Source organism: Anser anser, assembly GCF_964211835.1.
Source record: "Anser anser genome assembly, chromosome: 27".
NCBI lineage: Eukaryota > Metazoa > Chordata > Aves > Anseriformes > Anatidae > Anser > Anser anser.
The window spans coordinates 6,964,704-6,980,756 of NC_139748.1; the positions used below are offsets into that span (position 1 = coordinate 6,964,704).

Genomic DNA, 16,053 nt, shown 5'->3' on the forward strand with positions numbered 1-16,053 from the left:
GGGCGGGCGGGGCCTTCCTCCGAGGGGGCCACGTGCGGGAGGTGGGGCCGGCGGGAGGCGGCCTTTGTCCGGGGTTGGGCGCCATTTTGCGCGGAGGCGCTGATTGGGCTGCGGCGGGCGGCGGCGGAGCCAATCAGCGGCGGGGCCCAACCGGGGGAGCGAGGCCCGGGTGAGCGCGAGCAGCCAAGATGGCGCCCCCAGCGCCCCGGGCGGGGCCGGGCGGGGGCAGGGGGCCGGGGGCGGCGGCCCTGGGGCAGGAGGGGCCCCGGGGGGGGACGGAGGAGTACCGGGAGGGTACCGGGGGAACGGGAGGGTACCGGGCAGGAGGCTGCGGAGGGCACCGGGAGGTGCTGAGGTGGTGGAGGGGAAGGAGCGGGGCAGGCCCGGCCCGGCCCGGCGCAGGGCCCGGTTTCCGTCCGTCCCTCCTCCCGTCCCTCCTCCCGTCCCTTCCCTTCTTCCCCCGTAGGGCCCGGTCGTGCCCGCACGGGGCCGCTGAGGGACGGTAGGGCTCCGCCCTCGGGAGGGGGAGCTTTGTGGTTCCGCAGATATCCAGGGGTAGGGCCTGAGGGAACGGCCTCGAGTCGGGCCGGGGGAGGTTCGGGTGGGAAATGAGGAGACATTTCTGCTCGGAAAGAGCGGTCAGGCGTTGGGACGGGTTGCCCAGGGAGGTGGGGGAGTCACCGTCCCTGGGGGTGTTCAAGGAGAGGTCGGGCCCGGTGCTTGGGGACAGGGCTCAGGGGGTGCTGGTGGCAGGGGGTGGTTGGACCAGGTGATCTCGGAGGGCTCTTCCAACCCTGATGATTCTAGGATTTCTGCTGGCCCAGCTGTGTGCCTCTTCATCCTCCTCCTCATCCCCTTCTCTCCCTCCCCATCCCGCTACCAAGGCGGGCAGGGGGCTCCCCCCCTTCCCCCGGGGGTCCGAGTGCCAGGCACCAAACGGCGGCCGTGAGCCCGCATCTGACGGGAGCTGCCCCCAGGGAGCTGCGGCCCCGCTGACGAAAGCCCCAGGGCTCAGGCTCTTCTGCCACACGGTAAAAACGCCCCTGAGTGAGCCTCCCTGCCTTGAAAGTTGGGTACGGAGACCGCAAACAACACACGGGTGCCACACGTTGGATTCTGTTCAGCAGCGTGAGATGAGGCAGGGGCGTCTCTGCGCTGGTGTTCAGTGAAAGCCTGTCCGCGGCTCTGTGGGGGCGGCTGTCCTCTGCTGGCGTCCTTTGAGGACTGTGATCAGCCCTGGAGAGCTCTGCCAATTCCCTGACTTTCCTCCAGGGTGGGACACGTTTCTCAGCGGTGCTTCCATGACTGACTAATTCCTAGCATAGGGAACCGCTCGTGTAGGTTCAGTCACACGTGAACACGTGAATAAAATGAGCTCTGAAGTCATCTTCAGTGCAGGCGAGGGCCCAGTGAGGAGGAGCTGACGAGTGAGCTCAGTGGGAGGAGCGCGCCCATTGAAGCAGAACGCCAGTCATTGCGATGTAACTTTGGTAGAGTAACGCTGCTGCTCTTCTGCTTTAATAAAGGAAATCGGAGGACGATGATCCAGCACGTGTAAAACCTTCTGTATGTAACACCGGCTAGCCACAGCTTGTGCAAAGGACTAGGGCTTCGATGCTGCTGTTTTTTTACCCTAACAAAATAGGGGCTTGACGCGGGGGTCTGAGAAGAAGCGTTCCCAAATAGACGTATCCCTGTGCTTAATTTGGTGTTTGGTGTAAAGAAAGCCAGAGAACTTTTGGCAAATACAGTTCAGTGGCATCCTGTGCTTGTTACTGAAAAACTTCCCAGAAGAACGAGATGTGGGAGCTGTTTCCTGATAGCCCCACAAACATTTAGGGCAGAAATTAAGTATATTTTGGCAACCTCTGGAAAAACTGTTACTAAATGGGCCGAGGACGGAGTTAATACTGCCTCCAAATGAAGTGCCTTTCTGTCCTGGGGCTCACAGTGTCTGTGTGATCTCCAGGGTTGGCGTTGCTGCATCCGAATTGTGAACCACAGATCTGATTCTTGCTCTACTACAGCTGAGTATTATGGCCCCCGTAGTAAACCTGCTTCTGATTGTTTTGTTACATGCTGTTTTTTGTCTTTCTTCATAGTTACGCAATGTTCGGTGTTGACACCGAAGAAATCAGCGGTGAATAAAATCATTGTGGTTTTTATAAGGTTACAGGAGTAAGGTAGTGTTGCTAAGATAATGCAAGGCGCTGAAGTACAAAGGATGTTGGAAAGCTAAGGAGCAGGGAGCGTGAGCGGTGCGGTTACATCGCGACAGCAGTTACCGCAGTGTCTATTACAGCTGGAGGAAATTGGGACTGCATTTCATATGGTTCTTTGAAAACTGAAGGTGCCTGTTGCTTTTTTTTGTTGTTGCTTTGGACTTGGAAGATGGAAGCCATACTCTGCTTTTTCACTCGAGCAGCAGGTACAGGCTCAGCCACAGGTTAAATCAAGTACATCGTTAAAAGCAGCAGTAAGAATCCTTCCTTTGTTGATCCACTGAGAAGAAATGCCGGGGAGAAGGAGGTTATGGAACCCAGTGTTTTATTTCAGCTCTGCGTTCTCCGTATGGCTAGGCAAGAGTCCAGGAAATGAGAGGTCTGCTGTCTGTTTTCAAAATACAAGAAAGGAGGGGGAGAAGGAAGAGATAAAAGGAGGCAGTGCAGTGGAGCTGGGGAAGGAGAGCCTGTGTCACTTCGCTTTGTTGAAGCCTCAAAATCTCGTTCAGTTTTGCACCTGACCATTGCGTTTTGTGATTTTTAAGAGCGAACGCCCTTCTCCTCCACCAGTAAGTACTGTAGGCAACTGTCCATAGGCCGGAACATGCCGAGTAAAACAGGCAGCTTTATAGCTATTAGTTGAAGATAATTACAGAATTGAGTTTGAGATAATAACGTGTTTTTCAAATAAAAATTCCAGCTTTGTTAATAAATGAAAGTACGGTGCCACGAAGGAGACAAATCCTTGGTGAAGCAGCAGCTCTGACTGTGTGACTGCGACCAAGGCGTCACCTCGCTGGTCACAGGTGGTTTGCTTTCCAGCTACCGGAGGGTGATGCCCATTTTCCAGCCTCGGGACAATTATCACATGCTTTTTTTTCTTCTCGCCTTGCCAGCTACGCGGACTGAGGTGTGCCTTGTTCAGCGTTGGAACTGAAGCGCTATGGAGCAGTACACAGCCAACAGTAACAGTTCCACAGAGCAGATCGTCGTGCAGGCTGGACAGATTCAGCAGCAGGTACGGGAAGTCGAAGTGGGTGATTTGGCACTGCCGGTGCTGAATTGCAAACCTGCTTCTTCTCAGAGTTCTGCAGAATCAGCGAGATGCTTCATGATACTGTCTGGATGTGTGTTTACCTGACTTGTGTCAGTTGAGCAGTTTAACACTGAGTTGTTTTATCACTGAAGTCAGAGTAAGTAGGCTTTTTTTTAAAATAAAACCACACCTACCTGTAATTTTATTAATTTAATTTTATAGTATACATTATAGAATTTCAGTGGAGTAGGGAGTTTGCAGACTAGAAGTGATGTGAAGAAAATAACAAATCCTCTGAAAATGGAGGAAACAAAATCATAATCCAAAGAGTCAGTTGCCTGCAAGGAACAATGCAGATTTCCCCCCAGATTGAAGTAAATTTTGTTCGAGCCAATAGAGCCTTTCTCCAGCTTTCTCAAATTGAAATCCTTCAGTTTAGTACAACAGATAGATCAAAATGAACACACAGCACAAGAACTGGGGGGAAAACAAAATAACTGAAAGAAAACCGCCTTGCATCTTTGGATGAATTCACCTGTTCCAGAAAGAACTTCCTAGTTTACATGTTAGTGTGCAGGCTGGTTGGTTGGGTTTTGTTCTGTTCTGTTTTGTTTTTAAGGCTTGTAGGTTTTTAGTGTTACTAAACTTCATCCATTCACATAGGATAATACATTTTCAGATGAGCTGTGCTATTGCTGAATTTTTGTTGCATCCTGTGCTCATTCAAGGCAAGAGGCGTTTCTCAGTCTGTCTCGCATACGGATGAACCGCTGGGTTATGTTCCCAGTGAGACGTACTTTGCTTTGTCGTCAGCCTGTTTGAGGGTTTGATAGCTGGGACCAGCTTCTCCCACTGAATTTAGTTGGAGAAGAGGATTATAGTTAAGGCTGGAAAATGACAAATTAAGAATTATCGAAAATACCTGCTTCCAGCAGGTAACCAAAGATACCTTTGGTTTTATTGATACCTTGTAGGTAAACGGCATTAAACATACATGAACTTCTTTCGCTTTAGTTCATACTCTCGAAGCCAGTGTTGTACTGTACGTGAAACGTTTTTCTAAGATATTTTAATAGGCCAGCTGTAGTACAGCTTTTAGTAGAGAGATGTCGTACATCTCCCCAAAAGCTAACGCAGTTAACATTGATTATTTTGGGACTCTTACTAAAGAGGCTAAAGATAGACGAGGCTTTTAGATTTAACTGCTCTTGCAACCTCTCAAGATCATCCTTCAAGGTCAGTGGTGGGAAGATGGTGATGCAGAGGTGACACAGATGAGGCCTGTAGTCTTTGCTGCTCTTCTGTGCAGGAAGAAATGTGTGGCCTTTATTGTAACTAACAAGTCTGGACAAAAATCTGGAACGTTTTGCAATAAAAAGTCGAGCAGTGAAAGGAGACGTTACGCAGAAAGGTAGGAGTCTAAGACAACGAAGCAGAGATTTTTTAAGTTCTGCAAAATGATCTCACGTGTTCTTTGTAACTGATTTTTGTTTGGGATGTTGAAGGCTGTCAGTATCATACGTAGGTCTGCCAGTGTTGTGTTCTTAGATCCGCTTAGTGTAATCACGTTGCATATGTTCCGAGAGCAGCATATATGAATTCTAAAATTCATCCTCTTCCAGCAAAGTGTGGTTGTCTCTTGTCTGAGCTGTGCATTTCCGTGTTTCAAGCTATTCCTGTTCCTATTCCCAGCAGCAGGGTGGTGTCACTGCTGTCCAGCTGCAGACTGAGGCTCAGGTGGCATCCGCCTCAGGCCAGCAAGTCCAGACCCTCCAGGTAGTGGTGATCTCTCTAATTGTGTTTATGTGAGCACTGCATGACTCTCCCCATCACCACATATCTAATGCTGTGTTTCTTACAGGGTTTGAAATAGGGGCAGGAAAATTGGTGGCCAATACTGTGGGCTTGATGTGAGCTTTCCATAAAGAGCAGGGGTTACAGCTTTTCATTGGGTCTCAGATGCATTCGTGAATTCCAGCCGTTGTAATTCTGAAAGCAAATAGTGGTTGAAATGGGACTCAAAAGGAAATAAAAATAAATAAATAAACTAAGATAATGAACTCAAAAGATAGAACTGAAGTGACGCAACCCAAAGATTTTCTGTGCTTTCAAGATTGGATTTCTGGTACCCACTGTGAGTAGTTCTGTGTCTTCCCTACATGAACGGGACGGAGGTGGCAGATGACCCACCGGCTTGAAGAGGGAGACTTCTTCAGCTGTGATCGAAAAAGGTACCTGGGGATAGCATTAGCTCCTGCAGGGCTGAGGTGGCTGACCTGTTATTTATACGTGAACAACACGGAAACCCAGGAGTATGTATTCTAACAACAAATACATCAGAAATTGGAAAGAAATGCAAGGTCATTTCAAACCCTGATTTGTTTCAGTGTGAAGCGTTTTGTGTCTTGCAAGCATTCACAAATGTCACTTTATTAGCTCACGGAGGAGATTTTTAAAGGAGTTGATAAACCCGGGACAGTCGTAGCAATTTATCAGCGCATTGTTCACTCAGTATTTTGGTTTGGTTTGAGGCTCGAATGGACTTGCCAGGTGTAAAGTTGAACACAGCATTTTTTATGTTTGGAGTTGAAACACAAAAAGCTGGCTGACTTAAATTGCTTGGGTCACTGTGCCCTTCCAGTTCCCCCCACCTGTTTTTGTTGTTGTTTTTGCTTGCTCTAATGCATTAACAAGACTCCTGGAATGTACGTTTATCTTTCTGCTTACTGGATGTAGTCCTGCTGACTGCTTCTCTCTGGCTGACATGAGCATGCTTTTATCTCTCGTAATTCAATGAAGTACTACCCGTTTTGCTAGTGACTCCTATGTGATAGTAACGAGGTTGAGGAACAGAACAGTGTAGCAGGGGTGTGGGGTGACCTGTGAAGTCCCAATATTCTATTTAGCCTGCTGGTTCTTGAGGTCCCCCTGTGGTGGTGTCTGGAGATGCGTTAACATGTGACTCGCTAAGGTATTTCAGCTAGGTGAAGTGAAGATTAATTTTTTTTAGGCATTCAGAATGTGATGAAAATCTGTGCTGATATTTAGTCTGGTGTTCTACAGTGAGAGTGGTTGAAGAGCAAACGTTCAGTATTGCGTGTTCTTGAAATCTACAGCTCAACAACCCAAGAACTCAGTGACGTTGTTGTTCAGAAACAAAAACACAACTTGGGGCGTAGCTAAGCGTGATTAGCCATTACCTAGTTCATACGACTCATCTCACATTTCAGCTTACTGTAGTCTATTCAAAGATTTGTTTTGGGGCGTTTGGGGAATTAGCAGGTAGGGATGTTTAAAGAGAGAGGTTTCCCCTTGCCTTTCTTTTCCTTAGCCTTTTTCCTGGTGGCCAGTTGCAGTGACCTTTAACGCAGAACTTAGAAATCTGCTACAAGCCTTGCTGGTCCAAGAAGTGGCTGCTGCATGTGTTCTGTTGCTCTTCCTTACTGAACTACGTTTTGTGCTGTTACGTGAATAATTTCATTTAGTAACCGTGAGAAGATTCTCTAAGAATATCACCTGCTATAGCTGCTGGTTAGGAAATGGAAACGGTTTAAGCATGTAATTGGAGAGAGTGGAAGCTACTGCAGAGTCTCTCTGCCAGAGTGGCTTATTTAGAGCTCTTCTCATTAGGAGCCCCAGTCAAAGACTAGTAGTAGTGATGTGGTTAACGAAGTTTCTTTTACTGCACTTTGCTCTTGGGCTGTGCATGAACGTAGTTACTGTGTCTGAAAAAATTAGTCGTGCCTTTCCTGCTTTACTGCAACTAGATGGGAGGTTTTGGTTGGACTGCAGCAGAAAAAGTTAATTTAAAAAATCCAGCAGCGCAGCATGGAAAAAGCTTTAGAAACTAAAGGTATTAATGCTGGTTATCAGCCCAGTTTAGGGACTGTGGCTCGGTGTCTGTGGTCACCGCGTTCCGATAGGTAAGCGCTCATCCTCACGTGGCAGCCGCTTCAGGCTCTGGTTTCACACCGCCAGACATTTTCATTGTTCTGTTTGTGTTTGTTTTTTCTTTCTTTCCTGTTTCCTAGGTCCAGGGTCAACCGTTAATGGTGCAAGTAAGCGGAGGCCAGCTGATCACATCAACTGGCCAGCCGATCATGGTGCAGGCGGTGCCTGGGGGTCAGGGCCAGACCATAATGCAAGTCCCGGTTTCCGGAACGCAGGGGCTGCAGCAGGTGAGACAACCCTAATTTTATTGAAGGTGAATTGCAGAGAATGAACCGTGATGTTCTTACCCGGTCAGATAGAGTGTGTTTGCCTCAGCACTGTTAAATAAACTGGGCAGCCCTGGTTGTTTTCCAGCTGTGGATCTGCCACAGTGAGCTGCCTGTTTAAAAATGCAACTAAAATGTGCTTTGTGCTTGGTTTTCATATTGTGAGGGATGGTGCAAACCTTTTAAGTGCAGTCCATCAAAATACAGCTAGAGTTTGGTGTGGTTTTTTTTTTCACTGACCATTACAGTATAGTTGGTCTGGTGCCTACTCAATTCATGGCTAAGAAAGAGGAGTTTTAAAATTATTTTTAAAAAAATGAAGCTTCCTGAAGTAAATTCTTGTGCTTGAGTTCATCTCTTATGTGATGGCTGAAGGTGCATTTAAACATTTCCATTGCAAAGAAAGTAATAGTGTAGAAGGAAATAGGATGATTTTATTAGAAACAATTATTTTTAAATACTTCAGACAGTTTTTAAATTTCAGCGGGTGCTCAACGTGTGTTCCTCCAAAGTAAGGGAAGAACTGTAACGGCAGCTTAATGGAAGTGTTCTAGTGATTAGAGAATGAGGTTTAGGAATGAAGTTCTGCACAGGCCAGGAAGGCACACGTTGTGTTGGTGTCTTGAGAAGTTTATTTAGTTACTGAATTCAGTTTCCTTGACTGAAAGACAATATTTTTTGGGTTAGGTTCTTTACAGTCTGGTTGTTGAGGAAAGTCTGTAACTTGTTTTTAAAGCGGAAGCGACAAACTATATTCCAGTTTCTCTTTTTATCTCACGAATATTTACATTGATGGAAAGACTTCTCCGCAAAGCTGAAAATATTTTTATATATGCCCAGGAATATTTCTGTATGCTGGATAATTAACGCTCTACAGATACTTGAAATCTTGCTCTTCTTTTTTTCTTTGACCTGAGTATTGTTTTTCCTAGTTTCATGTGAGTAATTTATTTCTTTGACCGTTTTACTGTGTAAGCAGCGGAGAGTTGCTAGGGCATGATGACACCGGCATGTTACATTTCCTCTGTTCTGTATGGTCCTGACAGCTGTTGCATCAGTGACTGCTGTGTTGTAGAGAGGAATTAATTAAAAACTCTTCATTTTAAAATGGAAAAACAAGAAGAATCGGTGCTTTCTTTGTAACAGTAAATCATCCTCAGAGGTGATGTGGTAATGCTGAGGCCAAGGAGGGAGAAATAAGAGGTATAGTTAATGTTCCTTTCTGACTCTTTCTTCCACAGATTCAGTTGGTCCAGCCAGGTCAGATTCAGATTCAAGGTGGGCAGGCTGTGCAGGTACAGGGGCAGCAGGGCCAGACCCAGCAGATCATTATACAGCAGCCACAGACTGCAGTTACTGCTGGCCAGACACAGGTAACTGCACCAGCATGAAAGGGTTTTCTTGAGAGGCGTAGGAAGAGAAACTTGACAAATGACTTAAGATGCGGTTAAGTAAAAAGGAAAAAATATTTATTAATGTCGAGGAGAACTTTAATCTCAAGTTAATATTTTTGTAGTGTTTTCATGCATAACTCTGGGACAGAATGAATAGACTGCATGTTTTTATCCATCGTGTTTCTGTATATTTGTTCACGGCTGTTTTCATCTCTTTGTTGAAATTTGACAAAGTATTGCTAATTTCATACTTGTGCCATTTTGTGAAATAGTCTAGTCGTACCCGGGTTTTCTGCTGTTTTTGTTGTTTAGGACCAAAATTAAATTTCTGAACAGACTAGTTCTTCCTTTAACATGTTGCTAGTGAGACAGGAAACCTAGAACTTGTTTCTTTGAATATTAAGTACTGCAGTGTTAGAAAAAGTTTATTAAACGTGCGTCAGGTACTTTCTCTTCAATTCAGTTGGTTTGTGCTCCATCCTATTTCTTTATGCTGGTAATAAAGCAAAAGAAATACATGCCTGAAACGTCATAAGCACTGTGTGTTAATTCAGAAATTGTGAAATCTGGGAAAGAAGCAGTTTATAAAAGTTACTGTGTTCTTTGTTTTGTTTAGACGCAGCAACAAATAGCAGTTCAAGGCCAACAGGTAGCACAAACGGCTGAAGGCCAGACCATAGTCTATCAGCCAGTTAATGCTGATGGAACCATTCTCCAACAAGGTAGGAGCTTTGGTGCAAAAATTCAGGACTTCTCCAAATCTGTTTTATAGATTTTACTGCCTTGTAATTATTGTCAAAGAAAACAACGAGTTGCAGTGTTGGTTGGTGATGCTGTGATTGTTTTGATATGAAATGTTGTCGTAGCGAATGGAAGAAGAAAGGTTTGTTTTTATACAGGAATTTAGGAGGTAGAAAAGTCAAAAATTGCTTTTTTCTTCGGCAAGGTGTAGTAGAATAGAAACACTTGAGTTTGCTTTTACACTTCAGAATACTTACCTGAGGCTGGGATTACTGTGCAGATGCAAAACGTACCAAGCGTGAGGACCAGGTGATGGAATTTAGTTAAGAACTCGCAATGCATTTCTAAATCCTTTTGCATCTTATGAAAGGGTGAATGAGTGACAAACAGAAGTGGGACTAATGGTGTTCCCTTCTTTCTGTGTGCGTGTTTTTGTTTTTTTTTCTTCTTTTGTGTTTTATTTTCTTAAAGTTACAGTCCCTGTTACAGGCATGATCACCATTCCAGCGGCCAGTTTGGCTGGAGCACAAATTGTCCAAGCGGGAGCCAACACCAATACCACCAGTAGCGGACAAGGGACTGTTACAGTGACGCTGCCAGTTGCTGGAAATGTTGTCAACTCAGGGGGAATGGTTATGGTATGTATTTAATCTTCCATTGATCTTTTCAAAGGTTGAGCTTTGAGGTATCTGTGCACAAGCCACTATCAGAGATTCTTGTCAGCTTACTATGGTCAGGCTTCTCAGTAGCTACCAGGAGATTAAATGATGCAAGTTTTCAGTTTTAGTGGCCCATTTCCTATTGTGATTTCTGTATCCCTGTACTTCTGTTCTACTACAGCAATTGAGTTCAAAAATCTAGAAGCTGAAATTCCAAATAAGCTGTTAACTAATAAGCAGACGTTTAGAAGGATTGAATAGACTGTTGCATTTCTTGCGGATGCCTTTGTAATGTTTTTTCTGATTCATACGGACGCATTTTCTGCCAGTTCTTACTTCTTTGTAGTGTGATAACTTTTAACTTGAACTTTACTGTTCATCCCCACTAGATGTCAGCATCTCTACAAGTAATAGATGCTTAAGAAATGTTATGAAATTATCATATAAATTAAATAAGTGATAACCAGAAAGAAAGGGAAATGATAGCATGTCGTGGATGCAAATTGTACAAGAAGCAGTAACGTGGTCATAGAATTGTACATTGTGTTGAACTTCTAGTATTACCAGGAAAAAAGCAAATGCTGATGATGTGTGAGTGATTTGTTTAAATTTGTCCTGCAGTTTGAGAACAACTGTACTACTTCTTTCAATTTAAGTAGGTACATTACCTGAAGAAAAAACAAACCCTTTCCGTTGTAAACATTTTATTTTATTTTAATTATTTTTGCATTCACTTTTTGTTCCAACTGCAAGTACTAAAATCATTCTCCTCTGTATAGATGGTACCTGGAGCTGGATCAGTACCAGCTATCCAGCGAATACCTTTGCCTGGAGCAGAGATGCTTGAAGAAGAGCCCCTGTACGTAAATGCCAAACAGTATCACCGGATCCTTAAGAGGAGGCAGGCACGTGCGAAGCTTGAAGCAGAGGGAAAAATTCCCAAAGAAAGAAGGGTGAGAACATAACTCAGATCTGATACAGGGTTGCTCTATGAGAAAGGCACAGAAAAACGTCTCTACCAGAAAAATAAGGATTGGAATCGTAGTATTTTTCACATTTTCTTGTTCATAAGCTACATCAGAGTAATTTCTTTGCGTCCCTTGGTGGCAGTAGTGCTTCTTTTCTGTATGTTTAATTGTTGAATAGGTGTGTAACTGTGTTGCAAACAGGCATTTACTGTAAGTGTTTTATCTCGGGTGGGTGGGGAAGGATGGGATCTGGGTAGGCTCTTCCAGTGAGTCGTGAATTTCCCCTGCGTTCTCATTTACTTGGAATTACTGAACTAGGCTGTGCAGACTGCTCTCATTACTCTCCTCTTCCATACTGTGACAGAAATACTTGCATGAATCTCGGCATCGTCACGCCATGGCCAGGAAGCGAGGAGAAGGTGGACGGTTCTTCTCACCAAAGGAAAAAGACAGCCCTCATATGCAGGTAAGCAGAGTTTTGTCTGTCCTTTGGACAGATGACACTTTTGTTTATTCAGAATGCACTTTAGGGGTGTATTTCTACTGTTTTCTTTGTTCTTTTTGGGGGCTAGGCTGCTGACTGATTGAATGTAATAGGGTAGAAATAGCAATTGTTGCTAACTAGTGCTTTAAAGCAGTCCTGTGGCTTCAGCGGAAGACTGTTTCTCACTCTAAAATGAAATCCTTCCCAAATACCAGAACCAGACCTAGACCTACCAGCAGTAGGTTTTCCCAAATACCAGAAACAACACATTATTAGGAATTATTAAGATTTACATATCCCAGTTCTCTTACAGTGGCTTATAAAACCCAGTAAAAATGTGACCTGTTTGGAGAACAGAAGAGGAGGTGTTACAGGAGTATCTTTTATTGAAATAGGTGTGTGATTCTCTGCTGTCACAGAAAAGTGCATGACGCGTATAAAATACATGACTTGTATTTTGTATCTGTAGGATCCATCTCAGGCCAACGAAGAAGCAATGACACAGATGATCAGAGTCTCCTAATCACTGCTTAAAGAAAAACGTAACTGAATTCCTGTCCCTTCTGCAAGTCTGTCCTACCTTACCAGTGTATCAAGCAAGTCTTTCAATGGGACAATCGCCATATCACAGCCTATCCTTTTCTACAGAGCAAGCACCACGTTTTCAGTGTGTGGTCAAGATTTTAACCGCAGTTGACTCAACAAATAGAAACTTAATGACTTTCTTGGTATACTCTTCTGATTCAGCGCAGGGATTTCCAAGTCTGACTGCTCATGCCTTTTCTTCTTTATAACATCTCTTGCATTAAGATTGGCCATGGTGAGAGTGTGCCGCTGACTGACCAGCAATAACTGGCATGCTGAAGCAGGGCCAGCAAAGACCTCTCGGAGTTACGGCCCTTCTGTACAGAGACAGAATCCAATTTATAGCAACCAGCACTGATGTGACTACACCACAGTACTTTGTTTTCCCAGTAGAGACTTGTTATTTACATCCACTTCTTACACCTTTGGACCTAACTGTCACCTGAACTGTTCACTGCTGTTGCATTTGCACTTGTGAGACTGACAGAAACTGAAGGGGGTTCTCTTAAGCTCTACTCTGTAAAATATGTAAACAGCAAGCTCTGCTCTGGGAAAAGTTCAGCCATCAAGTCAAAATAATAGAAATAGTTCGAGATTAGGACTTGATTTATTGTGTATCTGGCCCAAGAAGCAAGGGGAGAGGTTTGTTGATGTGAGGATAAGGATTTAATTAGTAAAAGCAATTTACTGGTGTTTTTTGGTATGTTTATTGCTAGCAGTTGGTGCTTTGGAAGAAGAGTGGATGGTAGTATAAAAGGATTAAAACTTCCAAGCGAGTATCTTCCAAAGGACTATTTTTTTAATCTTTCTTCTAACCTGCCAGTCCAGTGCATGGTTTCTCCAGAAGAAATAAAATCTGCAGTCTCAGAGTGATAGCACTTGACCATCTTTTTGACAGTGTTTCTTGATGTCTGTTCTAAATCAGTTCTAAAAATTCTCTCCTATGCAGAGCGAGGGTTTGCTTCATGACAGCAGCAGCTCAGGACAACTCAGCTCATCCTGATGTAACTGAAGGACTGTTAAACAGATGAAGGCAGATATTGATGAACCTTTCAGGCTTTTTACAGACTATCCTCTTAAATAAAAATTTAAAAAGTGGCACTTAAGGAAGGAGGAGTACTTGTGTTTTTAAAAAAGGGATTTTCTAACTATATTATCTCCCTGTTACATTTTTCCCATTTACTGAAAGCTTATGGTTAGAAGCAAAACGGTGGAGAAATCAGCAAGTGCTAAAAGGCTGGGAGGATACAAAAAGACGCAGCTTTGACTGTTCTATTAAAATAAAAGAGAAATACACTAAACCTACAAGTATGAAAAGATGGGAAGAAAAATAAGAGGAAGGAACAGAAATGTGGAGAAATGTTAGATGTTACACTGCCAGCAGGCAATCTGGGAGGCAGAGTACGCCTGCTTAGATACTAAGGAAGACAGTGTTTTGATCAGCCACCTGTAAAGTACGTAGTGAAAGTACAGAGAAGAAAAGCAGATTTGGTATTTACAGTTAGCTGGATTTTTTTAAATGAAGTTCATTCTCTTCTGAACTTGTAGCTCGGTGTTCGTATCCTTCCTACATCTGACGCAGTGAGCTGAAACAGAAATTCTGTGCAGGGACATCTGCAGCTACAGGAGGAGGTGGAAGCCTAGTTCCAAATCTTTTGTTTTGAATTTTGTCTTAAATTATATTAGTAATCCAACACTCTTCTCACAAATTTTACATGAGGGCTTTTTCTAACTATTCAGAAAGCATTGATGGCATCTTTGGTGCCTTTGGTTGCTTCCGCCTTAAAAAACTTGGCCAGTTGGTGCTTGTTTTCTTCAGTTGGCAACTACAAAATCTGCACCTGGCGTTTCTTGTGAGGTCACCCATTTCAGGTCTTTCAGTGAAGGAATGACAACTTCTGCTTTAGTTGAATTTGCAGCATTATTGTAAATACTTTTTTAGAGCATCTGTACATTTTGTCAGTAGAATATTCATGTGCTGAAGTAAGACAGCCTCTCCATAACATTTCTGCTCTGCAACTGAGAGCTGATCTCTGTCCTGGAGAGCCCCCTCAGACAGTTGGGAGTTAGAGAAGCAGAGATTATTGCTCTGACATATTAATTCTTTCTCTCCCTCCCTTTCTTTTTTTCTTTTCTCTCTTTTGTGAGTAATTATGTCTTTTCTTAAAGAAGTTCTAAACTTCTTCAGAACAGCTAGAACTTTTTTTCCCAGTAAGCCCTTCGTATATAGGTTCTCTGATCTGTTGTTGTAGAAAGTGTATTAAGGCCTACGGATTTGTGTTATTTAGGAAGTCTTACTGTTAATACTTCAAATAGCGATGTGAAAGCCTGAATGCTACTGTCAGGTTTTTCATTTGCTTTAGGTTATGTGTGTTCACTTCTAAAAGTAGTGTTTGCTTGGTGAGATTGGAGGTATCAGTCAATGTGATTGACCCATGCTACCAGAAGAGTCTGCTTTCTTTTCCTGGGTAAACTTGTTAAATTGGAGACATCACCAAGTTCAAACCTCTCTAGTAATTAAATGAGAATTCTCTGTGGATTGGCTACACTTGAGCAAAATCTCCACTTTGGGAGTGCATAAAGGATGAGGATAAAAGAACAGGCTTGGGGAGAATGTGAAACGTGGTTGGTTGACCAAGGAACACTGGAGCGGTGAACCTATCAAAAACGAAAAAAAAACACTTGTACACGAGTTCAAAGAATGAGATGTAGAAAATGGTCCTCGAGTAATGCTAAGCTAAACGGCTTCAAGGCTTTGCATGTTAAAAAGAGGGGAGGGTGGAAAAAATGTTCATGTGAATGGGTGGGGGGGGTTACTGAGATTTGCGTAACGTAAGGCAAAGTTTGTATATAGTTAAAAGTTTATAATTTTTTTTATATAATGCATTTTTTCAAGTGTATTTTGGTCTTTAATAGATGCAATTGTAAGTACTGTGTACACTATCCAGCTAATAAAAATTTATAAACCAAGAACCAGCTTTGGCTCCACTATTGCATCCTTCTGCTCCTTGCAGTCCCATGGCAGGAGCGGCAGTGTGAGGGCAGGCAGCGGTTTTGGCACCATCGAGGCATCCTGAGGCAGCTTGGCCTTATCCCCTGAGCCTGGCTGCTTGATGGGATGGACCCGGGCAGCTCAGCACCTTGTTTTGCTCCATCCCTATCCCACCATTGCCTGAGGGGCTGCAGGTGGAGGCCTGGCACCAACCAGTGGTGGAAGCTGACTGACTGAGGGAACTGGGCCTCCCACCGTGTGTTCTCCTTGGGTGGGTGCTACAGGCATCCCTGCTCCATACAGCAAGCCTAGGCACTTTGTTCAGGGTCTGAAATTCCCCTCACTGTCAGCACCCATGCAGAAGCAAAGCATTGAAATGTGGACCACGCTTAAACCATCCATTAAATCCAACTTCGTTCACTGTATTGTAAATGGTATTAAAAACACCAACCAAAAAAAGCCCTTACTGCACTATACAGCAGAGAAAATTCTTGGAGATCCCAGAATGACAGCACTTAGCAGCTAAAGCATTAGAAAAGTGCTTTCTAAATAGCAAGCAGGATTGTACTTCACTAGTTTAAGTACTTCACCCAAGAGGACAGAGCAACGCACACATCTGAAGACAACTGTTGCTCTCAGAATTCTCATTTATTAAGAGCAGAAAGGAAATTTTGCTTAAGTTTTATACATAAAAAAGTAAACAGTAAAATCTTCTTTTTAAAGTCTTTCCACTGAAGAAAATTGAGAAATAAGTT

The 16,053-nt window shown here is 43.9% G+C and overlaps 1 protein-coding gene across 22 annotated transcripts; it reads left to right on the plus strand.

Moving 5' to 3' along the window:
• The first annotated feature begins 5 nt into the window (after window positions 1-5).
• On the plus strand, window positions 6-15,279 carry NFYA (nuclear transcription factor Y subunit alpha). 22 transcript variants are annotated; one of them, XM_083812226.1, is made up of 11 exons: window positions 579-2,791; window positions 2,923-3,028; window positions 3,119-3,240; window positions 4,951-5,037; window positions 7,290-7,436; window positions 8,717-8,848; window positions 9,486-9,591; window positions 10,082-10,248; window positions 11,049-11,222; window positions 11,602-11,703; window positions 12,191-15,279. In XM_083812226.1, the coding sequence occupies exons 3-11, from the start codon at window positions 3,166-3,168 to the stop codon at window positions 12,242-12,244; spliced, it is 1,044 nt and encodes a 347-aa protein (XP_083668352.1). In that variant the 5' UTR covers window positions 579-2,791; window positions 2,923-3,028; window positions 3,119-3,165; the 3' UTR covers window positions 12,245-15,279. The 22 variants fall into 22 exon arrangements, with proteins under 22 accessions (XP_083668351.1, XP_083668337.1, XP_083668340.1 ...); XM_083812232.1 differs by having other exon boundaries at window positions 580-2,791; window positions 4,954-5,037; XM_083812211.1 differs by lacking the exons at window positions 579-2,791; window positions 2,923-3,028 and adding an exon at window positions 11-169.
• Window positions 15,280-16,053: the final 774 nt, after the last annotated feature.

Excerpts from the sequence above, each read along its gene's own strand:
- NFYA (XM_083812211.1), top strand. The coding sequence starts at position 3,166 with ATGGAGCAGTACACAGCCAACAGTAACAGTTCCACAGAGCAGATCGTC. Across the intron at positions 9,592-10,081 it reads TGGAACCATTCTCCAACAAG|TTACAGTCCCTGTTACAGGC; the intron begins GTAGGAGCTTTG and ends ATTTTCTTAAAG. Across the intron at positions 10,249-11,048 it reads ACTCAGGGGGAATGGTTATG|ATGGTACCTGGAGCTGGATC; the intron begins GTATGTATTTAA and ends TCCTCTGTATAG.